At 45.4% G+C, this 18,179-nt stretch overlaps 1 protein-coding gene across 3 annotated transcripts in view; it reads left to right on the top strand.

Annotated features, from left to right (window-relative positions):
* The window catches only part of LOC116947487 (transmembrane and coiled-coil domains protein 2-like), a 54,000-nt gene extending 36,534 nt beyond the window's left edge, over positions 1 to 17,466 (top strand). For all 3 annotated transcript variants that reach the window (XM_032963292.2, XM_032963291.2, XM_032963293.2), the window contains exons 4-7: positions 886 to 1,230; positions 3,718 to 4,136; positions 9,626 to 9,761; positions 13,818 to 17,466. In XM_032963292.2, coding sequence (XP_032819183.1) covers positions 886 to 1,230; positions 3,718 to 4,136; positions 9,626 to 9,761; positions 13,818 to 14,156 — 1,239 coding nt within the window. In that variant the 3' untranslated portion in view covers positions 14,157 to 17,466. The remainder of the gene's footprint in view (positions 1 to 885; positions 1,231 to 3,717; positions 4,137 to 9,625; positions 9,762 to 13,817) is intronic.
* The last annotated feature ends 713 nt before the right edge of the window (positions 17,467 to 18,179 follow it).

The raw sequence follows: 18,179 nt of genomic DNA on the forward strand, positions 1-18,179 counted from the left end.
AAAATCGGTTTGCTACATTGGCAAAAAGTACTTTTTGAAATGGATAATATTACATTCAGACAATACATTTTCAGTCTGCTTTGTTCGCTCTGTACTGTCGCGCCCGTGTGATGGTGGGACCGGGCACAAAAGCCGTCGCGGAAAGAGATCAATCCTTTTGAAACGCAGCACTGCCGTGGAATGTTAAACATCAGCTGGACAAGTAGCATCCAATAAGTGCAGAAGAGCCACCGCTATTTTCTACACAAGTTTAACTAACTGACGAGATCACCAACAAAGCCTGTTTTGTCTTATAGCACTGCATGTCATTCATGACTTGATTTACAGAAGAGCTGATTGTTTGTTTTGGAAAAGGCACACATGGGGACAAGTGACATTCACGCAACACCGACACCTTGCAATAATTTCTGTAGGGTCTGCCTTCCTCGTCCCTTTTTCTTCACTCATTCCTGTTCTGGGCCATCTCTACATCCACTCGACAGTCCTTAATATACTCGTTCACCACTTTGAACCACCTCTTTCTAGGCCTGCCGTTAAGTCTTCCCCCTGATTCCTCCGTTGAATTTACATATGTGCTCTTGTGGTTTACCTCTGTGTTGCATGCCCTAGCCATCCGAATTAACCTTCTCGCATTGTCTGAGACGGGTACCTCTCTTCTCTTCTTGCTCATCTCTTAATTTTGTCCCAATGCAGTTTCACGATCCCCGAGGATCTGTTTAGTCATCTTAATTTCTACGGTGCACAACGTGTGCTGCCCTTGGGTCTTTACAGTCCCAACGTGTTTGTAATTTACGGCGATGGTGCCACTTGTCCGAAAAGCAAGCCGCTCTGCTGCTGTACAAACACGTTTTGCCTGCCTCCCCGGGCGCGTCTGTCCTGCCGCAGCTCGCCTCCAACACGGATCGTCAGCAGGCCTTGCGCATCAAGGCGGTGTTCGAGAAGAAGAACCAGCGGTCGCTGAACTCCATCTCGCAGCTGCAGCGCAAGCTGGAGCTATACCACCGGCGGCTGCGCGAGGCAGAACAGAACGGCGTGGCGCGGCAGCCCAAGGACGTGCTGCGCGACGTGCAGCAGGGCCTGCGCGACGTCTCGGCCAACGTGCGTGCCGGCATCAGCGGCTTCGGCGGCGGCGTCGTGGACCGCGCGCGGGGCCTGTCCAAGCCGCCGCGGGAGATCGCGACGATCATCCGTAGCAAGTTCGGCAGCGCTGACAACATTGCCACGTTCAAGGTAGTGGCGGCGGCGTCCAGGCTCGCCCGCGTGCTTTTGGTTTCCTCTGGTTTTTATTAATTTTGGTCGAGTGCGATGTGGTTTTTCGGGTTGAACCGCAAGTCGATCAGCCTTTGTCCGACGTTTTCCCTCGACGTGGTCGATGCCCCAGGGAGAAAAGTAAGCTTGGAATTCGCAGCGATAAGACAAATAGGAACACGTGGATTTGTGAGTATACGCATGTTTTTGATATATTATTTTGATCGTTATTAAATATAAGTAGGCTTGGGCGGGTGAGAATAATGATGGAGTGAGAGCCATCGGGAGGGCACGTGCTCAAGAGGACATTCATCTCGGAGTTGGAGTGATGAAATCAGCTGTTGTGCAGGAGTTAAGTGGATTGTTTTGTTGCTCGATCATCAGATCTGGCGACGACTTGGGGAGGCCTTCAGTCGATTGATTTTGGCCGATGATGGTGCTGCACATTGGGGGAATGGTCCAGAAGTAACTTTACTCTCCATTGCCTGACATGCAAAGGTTTACGTTATTGTAACACAAATCCAAGCAATCATGTGCTCTGTAGTTTTGCAGCTGAAAGCATTTTTTTTGTCATTCACATTGAACAAACCATCTGAGCTTAGATGGACGTAATTAAGTGCGATTGCAATCATGACTTCTAAAGCTGAGGCTGGTTAACACATTACACTTTGGAGTGATCTTTAATCAGTGGGTGGCGGTCTGAATTTGAACATGAAATCTCAACAGTACTGGCTCAGTCCTTTGCGGATGTTTATTCTTTTGAGCCACATATACAAAGGCAATGTGAAACGGTTTTAAAAATAGATTTTAACTAAATTTAGTCGTGGGAAAAATTGGTTGTGGTCTTATGTGGTTTACGTTTTTAAGCGTATAAGAATGTGGTAGTATAACATTGTGGCAAAGTGTATACATGTTTTACCAGCAATTTGAACGTTAAAAAAAATATTTATTTGAATTATTTTCCTCCGAAACATTTGTCAATTTATGCTACATTCTTAACAGCCATAGGATTCCGCTGTGCTGTAACGCTTACCACACTGGATTAACAAGTCGGAGATCACCGGTACAATCTTACTGGCGTAACATTTGGAACAATGGGCAAACTTTTAGAATCCCCTCCACCTCTGTCCGTCACCTAGCAGTGTGAATGTGTACACTGCAGTTAGTCAATTGGTATGTCGCGTGCTGCCACGTGAAGTGAGTAATCTCACCTTTTCCAACTCGTCTGCGCAGTGTGGAAGAGCAGGCCAAATCACCCTCTAGAATGGCGTTCTTTACTAATTTTCAGAGAGAGGGGGGGGGGGCACTTTGGCCGACAAGACATCAGTGCAAGGGCCGCCAACACCGCCTGCAAGGGGGGTGTTTTCACATTTGTGTATTATCGGGGGGGCCACACGTCAGAAGGCGCCAGTGGCCTTGTGGGTCTTGCAGTGAAGAACACTGCTGCTCTAGAGGGGGCCCTCTTGAGCTCCCTTTAGCGGAGGCCCTTCCGCCAGCATAGGCGTAAGCGTGTAATTGCAGGGCTGCACCTTTACCCTCAAGAAACACGTTGGGTAGCAACCTACCCGTGCGCTCTTACGTTGAATAATTTTACACAAGGTAATTAAGCAGTGGACCCACCACTCTGCACGGCGCAGTGTGTTTGTATTATTCTCCAGGGCAAAAAAAACGTATCAATAATGCACCGAGTGCTGTTCCCGATCCTGTCTCGTTTGTTTAGCTGCTATGCAACTTTAACCCACCTCTCTTACGCACTTAAGTGTATGAACTATTCTCTTTTACATTTGTAAAGAATTGTCAAGTGGTGACAGGGTGAAAGCACTGCGGGGCTATGAAATGCTTTTTGAAGTAATTTTATGCGGAGGGAGCAAAGCCAAGCATTCTGCACAAATATAATTAAAACCATGCTTATCAGCTGAACACTCTGGAGGAAGTAAAGCTACCTGTTTTCAGTGTTTATCATGTACAACTTCTTTCACATTGTGTGTCAACCTCCACTTAATGGTATGATATTCTTTCTCTGCATAATCTGGAATTCCCTCCTGCCAGATGTTTTAGCCATTCCCAAACACAAAGGGGTTATGCTGCTCTGCAAGAGTTCCGGAAGGATACTTTGTCTCGTAACATTGGAATTAAATTTGGGGGGGGGGGTGGTTAGAGGGGGAAATTGAAAAGGGATTGGTCAGCAAGCAAATGAGGATGCATCAAATTCATCGGTGCTAGCCACTGCTTGTGCTTGCGGTGCATGCATCCATTTGAGTGCGTAAGGTGTTACATTCACCACAATGGCAACATGGGAATCTTATCAAGTTGAATCCCAATACTGAATCTGAACCCTTTCTAGTGACGAGGTCGCATTAACGCTTACCCATAACCAAAACTGCCGCGCTGCGAATTTTTTGTTTAAACGCGCGCATCGTCGTTGTCGTCGTCGTCGTTGTCGTTGTTGTTGTTGTACCGCGAGTTCAGGAGCACGCAGACCAGCACCGCTCGGTGGAGGCGTCGCGCACGCTCAGCGGCAGCGCCACGCTCGTCTCGTGCCCCAAGTACAGCGACGACGACGACTGCTCGAGCGGCGGCACGTCGGGCGCGGGCTCCGCGCTCGGCCTCGCCATCGTCTCCACGTCGCTGGGGCGCAACCTCACGGGCTCCTCCGCCACGGCGGGCGGCAACGGTGACGGCGGCGGCGGCGGCAACAACGGAGGGACGGAGCTGGGCAGTCCACGCTACTCGTCGTACGAGGGGCTCGGCATGGAGGCGATCCGCCGGGAGCTGCACACGATCCACAGCACGCACGCACGCCTCGAGGGCATGGTGCAGGAGATGCGCACGCAGTTCCAGACGGAGGTCACCAACTTCAAGCAGTCGCTCTTAGAGGAGAGATTCAGGCAAGCGGAGAGCGCCTGTTCATTTTCCTTTTTTCATTTTCGTTTACATTTTACCCCCCCACACCGTTGTTTCGAGCGCGCCATTGCCGCCATGTCATTAGGCGTAGATTGCTCATTTATTGAGCGTCATGTTTGCATGGCACGTAACGTAAAGATTGATTGAAAGCATTTGAATTTCTCGCAGAGAGTAGTATAATCGTTTGTGTAAGTGTGGCCGGCAGAAGCACATTTCGCAGACGTTTGCAATCCTTTCCAAGTCATTTTATCTGGAGGTGTTTTTGAGCAGTCGTTGGTGACCAGGCTGAGACCATCAACTCCCACCAGTGACCGAGTTGTACGAGTTGTGGGGGTGGGAGGGTCAGTCGGAATAACTTTTGGAGGATGCGGAACTTTCCAGCAATTGTCCTTTTCATGAAGCGCCTGTAAACTGATTGACACCGTGCATTATAATCACATGATGCACTACCCCAAATATATTAATTACAGTAATTGTGTCGGCATTGTTATGCTGTCTCTGTAGATTGGGCCATTTCTACTGAATGCATAAAAGATATTATTTAATAGACGGTGATTGTATATTTTTTTAAGCCATTTTAGCTCAGTACCATGCCAACCATCGTGAGTCATTGGGAATTAGTTATCAAAAACAATGCAAAAAAACCCCTTTCATCCCCTGTTATATTCTGTTGGCATTATTATCTATCCTTGCTGTTGGGATGTTTCCAGAGGCCACCGCATGCGAGTTCAGAATTCCAGGGCAGTGTCCATCGTGTCACACGATCATCCTGTCCCCACAATTGCTACGTGCACAATCACTTTTGCATCGGCTTTCGTGCAAAAATGTGCCTGCGGGGGAGGCCCATTGTGAGACGAAAACGCAAAACCCTCGCTGCTGTAAAGACGGGGTGAGGGGGGTGAGGGGGGGATTTATTGTAATAAATACTTGTCCTTTTTCCAAGTCTAAGTGAAGCTTGTATTTTGGGGCAGTTTAACGCCTTCCGGCGAAAGTGTCCGTCCTGATCACGTTTGCCGGATGCAGCGATGCGAGGAGTGGGCGGTTGAGCTGATAGGTTTCACCCACCTAGAGAGTTCAAGGCCCGCAAATCCATCAAGGCACATCCCGCGGCTGCAAAAGCCACACAGGCCGCAACACATCGACTGATCTCTTGCGAGTAAAAAAATAAAATAAAGAATGTCTCACTATTTTTATAGTCGAGTCTGGAGGGCTTATCTGTATTACTACATGGCTTAGAGAGCTGGACCCTAACTAAGCAGCTCAAATTAATTAGCATTTGAGCACGGGTATCTGAATTTCATGGCAAGACTTAATAAGCAATGGGAAGCAATGCAGAAGTGAAATGGAGAGAACATAGACCAGGCAAAAACGTTTTTTCTGGGAAGTACGTGTGTGCAGAGCAAGTGAGAGCCCATTACCGAGACATGCATTGCAATGGTCTTCACAAAGTCTGGCCACCAAGGGATTGGCCTCGGACTATGTGGTGGGATGCTGTTGGAGCAGCACTTTGAAGGGTCACGTCTTCTGTGTAGCAGCACTTGCAGAATCTAGCAGAGGGTAGAAAGCATTGGCGAGGTCTGACAACTTGATGGGTTTTTTTAAATCTCTTTTTTTAATACAGTTAAGTCAAAGCACATCGTAAATTTTCAACAAAGCAACTGCTCATTAGCCGGGTGAAGTTATTAATTTGTGCTGTTGATATTCATGTTTGGTGGATTGAATTGAGATGCGCATATCTAGTTTTTGCCGGTGTACAGTCCCCAGGAGGGCTTGCTTTAAGTTACGAATTAATCATTTAAGGGGAATTCGGGGAGGAAAGTGGTCGGTGAGGTATCTGCCGGAATATATTGGGTTCGTAAAAAGATTGTCAAAAAAATCCTTGAAAGTGTTGCTGACTTAGTCTGAAGCTTTTTAGGGTCGGTAATCAATTCTGGCAGAATGGAAGAACTGGTTATACATTTCAGATGGTTTACACTCTTATTTCCTCTGACCACCTCGCCCGGAACATATCTTGGAGGCTTAGGATTGACTTTTGCTTTGCGCTTGGATTGGTGAACACCACCATGCACAAAAAAACGGATTCGGCAATCAGCATTGCGGACTGTTGAGGGGCAGTGCAGTAAAATCCACTTTTGTTATCTACACCTCCAACGTGGTTATGTTCCTACACCAATGCCTACGCTCCCTGCCTTCACCAACCTGCGCTGACCATTGTGAGGAAGTATGGTCAAATAAATCCCTCCCACCGTGACAATACGCGGTGTGGGGAGGTGTTCATCCAGCAGAGGACTGTTTAAAAACGAGCTGTACTATAGACGAGTGGTTTTTTAATATTTACTTCAGCCTTGCACCTCGTTGGTTCTCAATCGTAAAAAAAAAGTATAATGTTCATAAATACAGACACAAAGTACAGTAAAACCTTGGATTGCGAGCATAATTCGTTCCGGAAACGTGTTTGTAATCCAAAGCACTCGTATATCAAAGCACTCGTATATCAGTTGTGATCACGTGATGCTCGGCAGTACAAAGCGTATACGTACTTACTCGTATTGCAAGACCCTCGCTCGTTTATCAAATTAATATTTATTTAAAAAAAAAAATTTGCTCGTCTTGCAAAATACTCTCAGACCAAGTTACTCTCAATCCAAGGTTTTACTGTATAATTATACTTTTGTGCCCATGCTTAATTTGTGTTCTCGCACCCCAGGTTAAGAACCACTGCTAGAGATGATGCCACGGTTCTTCTGGTTTTTTGAGTTGCATACAAATGGGCCCAGCCAAGTGTAAACGGTGTGATGTGAGCCTGTTGAGGCTTGACTTGGGCACGCACGCAAGCAAATAACTCTGCTGCTGAGAACATGTAAACACCATCAATGGAGGCTCTTGTTGGAGTCTCTGGTAGATGAAGGTCATTATTTGTTTTCAGTGCCAATAATTGTTGTCATCCCTAGCCACAAACAAGTGGGTACAGTTTTGCTTTTACTGCATAAACAAGCTATTAAACTGATAAGAGATGCAGGGTTTGTTTGACCATACTTCACCGGAGTGTCTGCTATGTGGCAGCTGCAGTACCTGGAAGAGGGTGGAAAGCATTGTCGAGATTTGATGGCATCAACAGCTTTTGGCCATGATGAAATATATGCTTTCAATAGCAGATATTTAACTTTGTTTTAGCAAAAATATCAAGGTAGTGCTCGGATGAGCGACCACCATGCATAAGAGGTGTTATTTTCAGTTTATTTATTTTAGTTCCATTTATTTGGTATAGCCCTGTGAGCCATTCGGCTCTTGAATCGGGTGCAACCACAACAAACAAAAAACAAAAACACGAACAAGAAAAACATCTTAAAGTGACTATGTGACTGTGCAAACAGAAAATCCATGAAAAAACAGCAAAATATTCCTGAAAAAAGCACCGTACACCAACGCTGTATGCAAAAAATCCCAGTGGGATGCAAGTCCAACAACAACAACCACAAGACAACTTAGATTAAGGCCATCAGTCTAACTCTGTACTACAACAAAACAAACATATCCATACCAAAACACTTTTCGAAATCACCAAAAAATAAAGCCATAATTGCAACGTAACAGTGATCACAGGGACTGACCGATATTTTTACAATAAACTACATAAATAAAATGTAACACCAAATCCTAGAGCCATAGCTGGCTGCATGAGTTACTCCATAACAACAGAAGCATCAGTCGGAGTATCAAATTTTTCAATGCACCTTTAAGCTCAACAGCGTCATGAATCGCAGTGGCAGCTAGGGGTGTACAACTCCTCTTGAGCAGTTTTGAGAGAAGATCTCATTGGTAGCGATTCATGTTGCAGTTTATTGGCAATAGCATTCCAGACTCTGGGGGCATCAATAGCAAAGGCCCTTCCTCCAGTTTTTGTACGGCAATAGGGAATGTGAAGCTGGTAAATGAGCGAAGACCTGAGGTCAAATTTGTTCTTTGAAACAGAGAGGAGATCCAGCAGGTAGTCTGCGGATTTTTTTGTAAGTACATCGTGAATAAATAAGATCTGGTGCACAAGCCGTCGAACATTAAGAGATGTTAAGTTTGACCCAATGTAGAGATCACAGTGGTGAGTCCTATATGGGCAGTTCCATGTAAATCTTAAGGCCGAGTGATAGATGGAATCAAGCTTCTTCAGTACAGTACTTGGGGCTGATTTATACACGATGTCACAGTAGTCAAGTAGAGGCAGTATGGTAGCTTTTATCAATTCCAAACGGAACATTGGGGGGAAGCAGTGCTTTGTGTCGATACAGAAAACCAATTTTTATTTTTGTCTTTTTACCAATATAATCAATGTGATCTTCAAAATTCAGTTTTGAATCCAGGATGACCCCAAGATACTTATAGATCTTGACTTGCTCTATTTGATAATTATTTAAGGAATGTAATTGGGGAAAAATAACTTCCTGCTTTAGTCCTGGTGAGAAGCATAGCACCTTGGTTTTGGAGGTATTCAGGACTAGTTTAAGAACAACTAGCTGATGTTGTAGTTTGTTGAAATCACCCTGTAGCTTAGCAATCACGTCATCCGGAGAGCGGCCAGCAGTAATCAGTATCGTGTCATCTGCAAAAAGATTTACCCTGGAATGATCCAGGTCAGTGCCCAAGTCATTGACATAAAGAGAGTACAAAAGGGGGCCGAGGATGGAACCCTGTGGAACCCCTTTTGTTATCTTAACACTTATAGGTGGCTGCGGGGGGCTACGTTGTGGGTAGCAAAGGTCAGTACAGCAAAATATTTCATACGGTTCTTTACGTATAGACTCCCCACCTTCACTATTCCACACTGACTGGCATGGTTAAGTATGGTACAATAAACCCCACAATTCATTTGCATGAAGAGATCCTTGTACATCAGGGGATTGTACCACATACGTGAATACACATCGCTCCCATCTCAGCAGAGGCACACCTCTTCGCAGAGAGCGTTGAGCAAAGGATGATAGGGCAATTTCAAAATTGCTGGCAATTGCTCAAATTTTGTTATTATACTGGTAAACAGGATATTTTCATGGTTCATTATATCCAAGCCTGATTTGGCAGAAAATGTGCTTATTTATTGATATTCCCTTGGTGCGTTGGGAGGCAGAAGTTAGATTTGAACTGACGACCCCTAGACCCAGGAGGGGCTGATCTGGCAATTATGAGACCCATCCATGTGTCACAAAGATAAATGGGAAATGTACAGTGATGCGACTTCAAAAATATTTGACATTTTCCAGGTTGGTCTACGTGACGAGCATGTCATCTTAAAAGCTTTTGCCACACAAAATCAGTAGTAGGTGGCGTAAGTTTGAGAGACAAAACACACTCGACACACACCACAACGTAGAGAAAAACCTAACTTGGTTTGCAAACGGCAGTGACAAACCTACGTGTTAAAAGATTATGCGTTGTGTTCGCGGATTCTCACGATTTCGCTGCTTTTCGTCCGCGCCTCCAGGTTTGGGCGTCTGGAGGATCAGCTGAATGACCTGACGGAACTGCACCAGAACGAGATGTCCAACCTGAAGCAGGAGCTGGCGAGCATGGAGGAGAAGGTGGCATACCAGTCCTACGAGAGGGCACGCGACGTGCAGGTGATTTCATGCCTTGGCGTGTTGTGGTGGGCTGCGTGTGACGTCAGGAAATGAAAATGTTGTTGCTACGTGCAGTAATTTGGCATCCTTTCACCTCGTGATTGTTATGCGTGAATGCTGAAATGATCATGTGATGTCATCGGCCAGGGCGTTGCGGTGAGGCAGCTGCAATTGGAAGATAATTTAACTCTTTGAAACGGACCAATGTTTTTTATCCGAGAACATTTACACCTTCAGTAAGATTTGTTGGGGATTACTGCATAGATGCCGATGACAGTATCACTCGGAATGCGCCCAATATCATCATTTCACAAGCCAAGCAAGAGTCTGTAGTATTGTGCTTGAATGGGTGACCGCATGCATGAACAGCTATTGCAGGCTGCTATGTTGTCAACAGCAAAATCCATTATTGCACTGGATTATGCTTCGTGCATGCACTTTTATCAACTGGCTGTGACCAGCGTGTGAAGTATGGTCAAGGTCAAATAACTCCCACGGCTGCACAGCGTGTGGAGGCACTCATTCAGCAGTGAGTTGATGAATGAGCTGTACGTTTTATTGAGCGAGTCTTGATAGTAACTTGCATGTTTTTTTTTAATGTTTTAACTTGGAAGAACTAGAAATGAATGGCCAAAAGCGCATATTCAGCAAACTTCTTTGGCACCATACATAGCCAACCGTGCTAATGGGAAGTGTGAAAGGATATACACAATTGTCATGACGACTTAAAAAAAAACATACAAAAAATTGCCACACACCCCCGTATATCTTATATTGTTCAGTCAGACTTGAAATGCATATTAGTATAAATATTAATAAGCCTGCTCTCCGCAACTGCACAAGAGGAATGAAAATTATAGTGTTGCTTTCCCATCACAATACATGCAGTCGAAACGTCGTGAAAATTTTATTGTTTTATATTTTTATTATTTTATTGTTTCCCTTCTACGTGACTTTGCCGAAAGAACCAAGAATATGAATCCCTGCAGTCACGAAAGCTTTAAATCAATAAATCAAATAATGCAGCGAATTGACAAGGGTGACAAAGCACGAAAAAGCGTTAATGTCAATCTCCTACTTTACTTTACTCCTTGGGCGAGAAACACAAAAATCCCATTATGTCACCCACCAGAATGACAGGCTTGGCAGCATATACATGAGAGAGTGGCAGACAGGTGCTGTATGCTCCCAGCATGGGTGCCTTCCATGGTCACGGCAAGCAGAGCCCCCCCCCCCGCCCCCACTGCTCTACAGCACATTGATTTTTGTCTTCTTTATTTTATTTCCGAGGGTCAAAAATTGTCAGCACGTCATTGAGCCGGCCCGTAGGTCACGTTACTGACCTGTTCAGCCGCACACTTTGCCAGTCATCTCTCCTCCTTGGCTCGCCCTGAAGCTGTTCCCTGCCGCTCCCTCTTGCCCACGACTCCTTGGCCACAAATGGCCGTGGCGTGCGGTTTCGTGACATGCTGTCACGGTCGAAGATAATCTGTAAATGGAATTTAGTTATTTGCCGTGTTTTCGTAAGGAATATACATTTCATTGACAGTGTTTTCACGAGAAAGCCCTGTGCGGCCATACATTATGCATGAAAATTTGAGTGATTTATTGATAGGGCCTTGCTTTGCGCACACTGCGCTATGAATCCATTGAACTGTGTTCGATTCTCGGCCACGGTGTGGAGAGAGTGATATCTGCTGAACTGGTCCTGCGCCTGCCCCCTTTACCAACCTGCACTGATCATCATGGTGATGTTTGGTCACACAACCCCGTGACCGACACAGTTTTGGTAGGCTTTGCTCCAGAATTGGATTGGCAAAAGCCTATACTTTAATCCTCTTTTTTAATCTATTAACGTATGCTTTACACTGTTGAAAATAACCGTTTAATTCATATCATAGCACCTACCTGATGTGAGAGCCCCCTAAAAAACTCAAAGCAAATTGTAATAACAACAATTTGTTTCCAAATGTCTGACAGAAACCGAATATTTTTTTCATTTGCCCGTTACATATATTGATGTCTCTACTAACCAGCTGTACCTTCACTTTGTGCTGTGGTGGTGAGAAGGGTGCCATGGTGGTGAGATGTTAACTCCCTCGCCTGATATGCAGGAGGACGTGGGTTCCATCCCAACCCTGTGACGCCTGCTGTATATTTGGAGTTTGCATGTCCTCTCCCTGTGGTCGCGTGGAATTTTCTCCAGGTCCTCCAGTTCCCCCCCCCCACCCACATTTAGAGTGAAGGTGCATTTAGAGTGTTTGGCTGTTATAAATATCCGCGTGATCATCTTCTCGTTGAGCTATCATTTGTGGCCAGATCGCGCTTCTGAAAAAATAGTTATATAGCTCGGTGGGCTTTTCCTGGTAAACTAAAATACTGTTGAGTTTTGTGCTTGTCTTGCATAAGAAATACACCATTTTTAAAAATGTATTTTCATGTATTTAAAAAAAATGGTGTGGAGGAAATGCAGGGCAGTCGAGCCTGTGAGGACTGCACAGTACTGCACAGTACTCACATTAGTGTAGTCTGCAGTACGCGCATGTGTGGATGCAGCGCCGAGTGTTGAGAACCATTCTCCCACGGTGGATGTGTTGCGAGGGTAGGCTCGCTGAAATTATTTTTGATTCCTCACTGGGGCAGTTGTACACGTTTTCAAGTACATTTTGGTCATTTGAGACCTTCACAATGATGCCCCATTGGTGCATTATTTAGATTATTTTTGCTTTGTTGGCTGAGGTTTGTGGAACTGCTCACATTTTCAAAGCGGAATGATGAGGATGCACCATCCCATGATAGCTGTCACCTCGGGATCAAATCGTGAGTCAACCTGGGTCAGATGCAGGTAAGGTGCAGATACCAAATGCCATGGCTCAAATCAAACTCAATTGATTGTTTTGGCAGTGTTGTATGCACATAGCCCAAAACAACCCTCCTCAGTGCAGTCATAAGCAATGCCTTATAACATCATGATACTACTGTAGAAAAGCCACCTTCTGCAAGACCATCTGAAGAACACTACCGAAATACGCCTTCTGTCTTTTTCTGTCATAAGGCATTGTTAATGGTGACGCTGAACGAGACGTGTACAGTTTTCCATTCCGAGATGTCTGCAAGTTGCAGATTGGGTGTCCCGTTCACCGCGGAATCTCGGAACGTGCAAACGGTTAACGTTAATTATGTTTGGAGAGGCATAGCACCGTTGTTTTGAAATACATTGTACTCGCCGCAAAGAACCGTATCGACACGACCGCACTATGATAGCTGGTGCCAAACTGTGCCACATGCCCTCCCGCATGGCAATGTGGGAGCCTCGGTACCGATAGTTATTTTTAGTTTTTCTTCCGATTCCATTCCGATGACATTCACGTACGTCATCAGGACGGATTCGGAAGAAATGGTGATGACGTTCACATACGTCATTGGAATGGGAAAGGGTTAATTATCGTTGCTGCTGCGCATGGTCAGGAATTGAACCTGGGTTACCGGGGTTTTGGCACGGTGGCACCCGTCGCAGTACCACGGTCACGTCTAACAACACGCTTGCAGGTGTAGAGTATGACCATGAAAGCAAGGGGTAGCGTGAGGCAGTGCCCCTAGTGTGCATAAGAGGTATCTCGGCGGTTCTGTGAAATTACCTTCGAGGTCATTCTGTGACATAGGGAGACGTTACAGTGCTTCGAGTGAGTTTTGTATGGGAATTTCTACCGAGCATGATGTGTTATGAGAACGTAAAGCAACATTTTAAAACATAAATTATTGGGATTGTGAAGATGTCCACCAGAGTGGAGGCAATTGAATCAGTTTGCGTACAGGTACGAGGTGGGTTGTTATATTGCAGGAACAAGAGAGATGGCAACCACTTGGAGGGAGGCCACAACAGCAGTGGTTTGACCATGGCAGATGTTAACGGTGATGACTAGGATTGTGGCAGAGTACAAACCGCGATGCCAACCTTGCACGTAAAAAAAACAAACACCCAAACGCATGGGTAATGTCTGGTCACTTTGCCGACGTGTTGTCAATCTTTGTTTCTGTTTCTTCCCCGCGGGCCAGGAGGCGCTGGAGGGATGCCAGACACGCATCTCCAAGTTGGAGCTGCAGCAACAGCAGCAGCAGGTGGTGCAGCTGGAGGGTCTGGAGAACGCCAACGCGCGCGCCCTCCTGGGCAAGCTCATCAACGTGCTGCTGGCGCTCATGGCCGTCGTGCTGGTGTTCGTGTCGACGGCCGCCAACTTCATCACGCCGCTGGTGCGCACGCGCAACCGCATTCTGGTGACGGCGCTGCTCACCGTCATGCTCGCGTACCTCTGGAAGAACTGGGACGGCATGCCCGGCCTGCGGACTAGCGCGCCCCCCAACCACTCGAAGGAAGGGCCGTCGCTAGCGCTGTGATGGCAGCGCTCCCCATCCGTTTCTCTTTTCGTGTATTTTTCTATGAGCCATCGGCCCGAGGGTTCTGTGTGCAAGGTAATCTCTCGCTTCTTTTCTGCGGTTCTGGACAAACAAACAAACTTGGCGGTTTTACCAAAAATTATAGGGCGAGGACCTTTAACTATCCAACATAGAGATTGGTACTCGCCTGTGATTGTGTGAGAGGGTTTTATGTGGTTGGCGTTTTCGCTTCGATTCATCATTTTTCCAGTCGAACAATAAATCTCACCGATGCCAGGGATATGCATGGAAATTATCGCTTCCTATGCAAGTGTCCTGCCATCTTTGGCCACATGAATGACATTCGTTTTGACTTTGAAAACAACAAAAAATGAGATTGCATTTTTTCAAGTGAAGTGCCCACAATCTACAGCACTCGAGGCAATGCGACAATACGTTTTGCACTTCATTTTACTCTGCATGAAACAGAGTGCACATAGCATTGCCTTTTTACTACGTAACGTTTTGGAATGTTTTTTTAAAAATGTTTTGAGAAAAAAAAGCTGGAGAAATGTTAGGTAGTTAACTATGGGTTGCGGTGTTATTATATAACCTGTCGGCTGTTGGGCAATGCAGAATTTAATTTAAGTTTACCGTTTACAATTTCAACATTTCAACCAAACTTTGCGTTTTTTTAAATAATTAAACGGACCATTGATTTGGTCAGTATTTGTTAAGAATGTCTTGCAGTTCACATCCATATATCACCACTTTTATGACAGTTTGTCACTATCATATCGCTAAAGGATTATTGCCTCAGATCAGAGCATCATTTACCTACTGGAAGCTGGTTGGCATGCCATAATCAAGCTGCCAGTCGCATGTTCAGTGCATTTATAACCTGGATTTTAAATTGTGAATAGTAATAATACCACTGCGATGGCTTCTACTTTGAAATGAATGTCACTCTTCCAGTATGTGCCCTATAAGTATGGCTCATAATTTTACAATATTTAATAGGAATTTGCCTTGGACTACATGAGTGTCATATTGAAGTATTTTAAGAGCATGTTGTGAAATTACGTTACCACTATCAGCCATAAACACTTTGGGAAAACACACGTGGTATTTGTGAAGGTGTGAAATTCTTACTTATTTAAGTAGCTTGTACCTGCTACCAACAGGAACAACAACAGGGTTTCTACAGGTGTACCGTATAATTAGATTGACCCTGCTTCGAGCACAATTTGATAAACACTCGTGGTGAGTTTTGACATACTTGTAGTTAAGAGTACAGCAATAATGCAAGGTGGCAGCAGCGATGGCTCGTGGATAACTAATGGCAGTGCGGGTTTACTATATGGAGATTCCCTGATATCTGGTATCGATGAACAATATTTTTGCCAATCCCCTCCTGGATGAAGGTATCTTCTTTGACCATACTTCGCCACACTGGTCCCGTGCAGGTTGGTGAATGTAGCCAGGACTGCTTCGGATGTCACTTGCCACCGATGTTAGCCACGCCTGGGAATCAAAACTCTGGTCCCCAGGTTTGTATTGCAGTGCTTGAACCGCTTCGCCACCCCACCACCATTGCCGGTTGCGCAACGCAAATCGGCTGTGCTGCTGGCATTTCCATATCTCTGTTGTTGTGGCAGTGGCGATGTTTCGGTGGAAGGCCGCTGGCTGGCTGACGCATGGGACCAACAGAGGATGGAAATTCGCTGCCAAGATGACTCGTCGCCTTGTGATTGGTTTATCGAAAAGCTGTAATTAACTTGGGAGTTGAGCATGTTGGTGAACTCCATATTGAGTGGCGTATCTTAATTTCAGGTTTACTGAAGTCAAACTAAATGAAAATAATGTATTCTATGGCTTCAACTAAACTTGGCCATTTTATTCCCGCCATTCTGGAGAGTGTTGAGCAGCGATGCTTCAGTGCAGAGCTGCCACGTAATTGCAGTGTCATTTAAAAGTGACGATAACGCCCGGGACGGAAGCTAAAGTTAACTTTACTCCTGTGTTACATTAGCTCGGAACCAAATGTTTTATCGGCTCGTCGCAATGCTTCTTGAAGCCACGTTCGGGGCAGCCCAGGTTACTGAGGGGTTAAAAACAATCTGAATAATACAAGGACAAAATAGTTGACTACAAAAAGACACGCACTCCTCTTTGACACTTGATCTATGAACACTACCGACTTTATACAAACATGTTCAATGGTTTTACAAGTGTGTTGCATAAAGAATGTGCTTTTATTGCTCCTGGCAATGTTTAGCTTAATCGTGGGCAGAGACGAAACGTTGTGAATTATACTGGAAGGGTCTCTCTTTTTTTTTCTTAATCCTGTTAACGCTCGTCTGTGGCATGAAGAGAGGGTTGTGTTTTATAAGCACTGTGTAGTAACCAAAGGACAGTGCATCACCGTCTCGGGTTATATGCTAAGGCTATTGTGCGCCCTGGTTTGGCTGGAGAGTTTCAGGAAGGCTTTCCCTGGTGTCCCGAATGATTTGTGAAGTTTGGGATTTTTTTTGTCCCCTTGGGGTGAACATTTTCTAGCTTCCGTGTTCAACTGTCGATTGGCAAAGGGGTGGGGGGGGGGCAGAGCTACCCGATTGGTCGACTGGGGCCCCCTTGAGCGGTGGCGGCATGGCCAACATCAGAGAGTAGGGGGGTGGGGGTCACCTTGCTCGTCGGCAGGGCTCGTGACGGAGTGGGTGGGGCGACTGAAAAGTGGGTGTGACTTAAGGAGGAGTGGGCCCGCTAAGATGTTGGTAGCTTTAGTGTAATACGCATGCTGGTGCAACAGCGAATTGTCCGACCGATTTGTCTTTCTTGGGCTGGCTTTACTGGTGCTTTCGAACCCAGGTCTTAAAAGGCATTTTTTTTTAAATGAACCTTGCCAATAAGTACATGCAGCGTCGTAAGGGAGCGCTCTCGCCACTGACTGACAGCCCACATGTTGACCGCTCGCCCAAGTGCACAGCACTGCTGTGCTTTTGTCGGCTTAATGCACAATATAGGTGGCGACAAGGGCATGTTCTCGGCTGCTCACTGTGGAACACAACATTCCTACGAATATTGTTGCAGCTGTCACGAAAAACTTGCATTATTTCCAGTTTGTTTCCTTTTCCGAAGCTCGCGTTTGTACACTTTAGTTATTGTGCGACAGCTAATGTCCCGTCACTGATTTTCACTTGTTCTTTTTACGATGTTTACAAATAATTGTCCCGAGTTCTTTCTGTGTGTGTGTACATATGTGCATTTACTACTGATTTGTTTATTGGATGCACACAAGTATAAATACGTGAATAAAGAAACGTTGTATACACTGGAGCCTCGGAATAAAACCTGAGCTCTCTGACCATTGTCAATTTTGTAAAAACAAATAATGCTCTTTCTGTATTGAACAGGCCACCAACTGTACATGTAATATTCTTTATACACAATGGCCCGTTATAAACCACTTTTTTTCTTGAAAAAAATATATAAATTTAACAAACTGAATGTCCATTGTTTTTTTATATAAAAAACGGTGATATGGAACTTGCTGATGGGTGGTGGTGACAGAGGGTAGATTAAACTTTTGATAAACAAAGGCAAGTCATTTAATTATTACCGTACTGCATTATTGAATGCTCACAAAACACCGATCAACTGAGTTGAGCTATCGACAGCTGTGACCAATGAACATGGTTTGTAGGGCAGTGCGATAGCCAGTGCTCCACCATTCACACATCCTGTGCAGAGCCATAGACTTGGTGCTGTTCGTGAGCACCGATGCAGGCCGGGATGGTACACGAGGGGGTCACGTGGCCAACACCATGCCTTTGTCTCCCTCGTGCTGATGTTCATTCATTGGTTGCAATCGCGAATTGAACTCGGGTAGCTAGATATGCAGTGAAACTAATCTACCGCTCCCCACAACTACGTACAAGCTTTCGTGCAACATGGCAATACATTTACTTTTATATATATACAAAGCGAGAGGTGGTGTGTCGGGGAAGAACCACTAAGATAATGGGAGGTAGGATAGGGATGGTA

Source organism: Petromyzon marinus, chromosome 30, assembly GCF_048934315.1.
Source record: "Petromyzon marinus isolate PM22_M1 ecotype Great Lakes invasive population chromosome 30, UKy_Petmar_22M1.pri1.0, whole genome shotgun sequence".
Classification (NCBI taxonomy): Eukaryota; Metazoa; Chordata; class Hyperoartia; order Petromyzontiformes; family Petromyzontidae; genus Petromyzon; species Petromyzon marinus.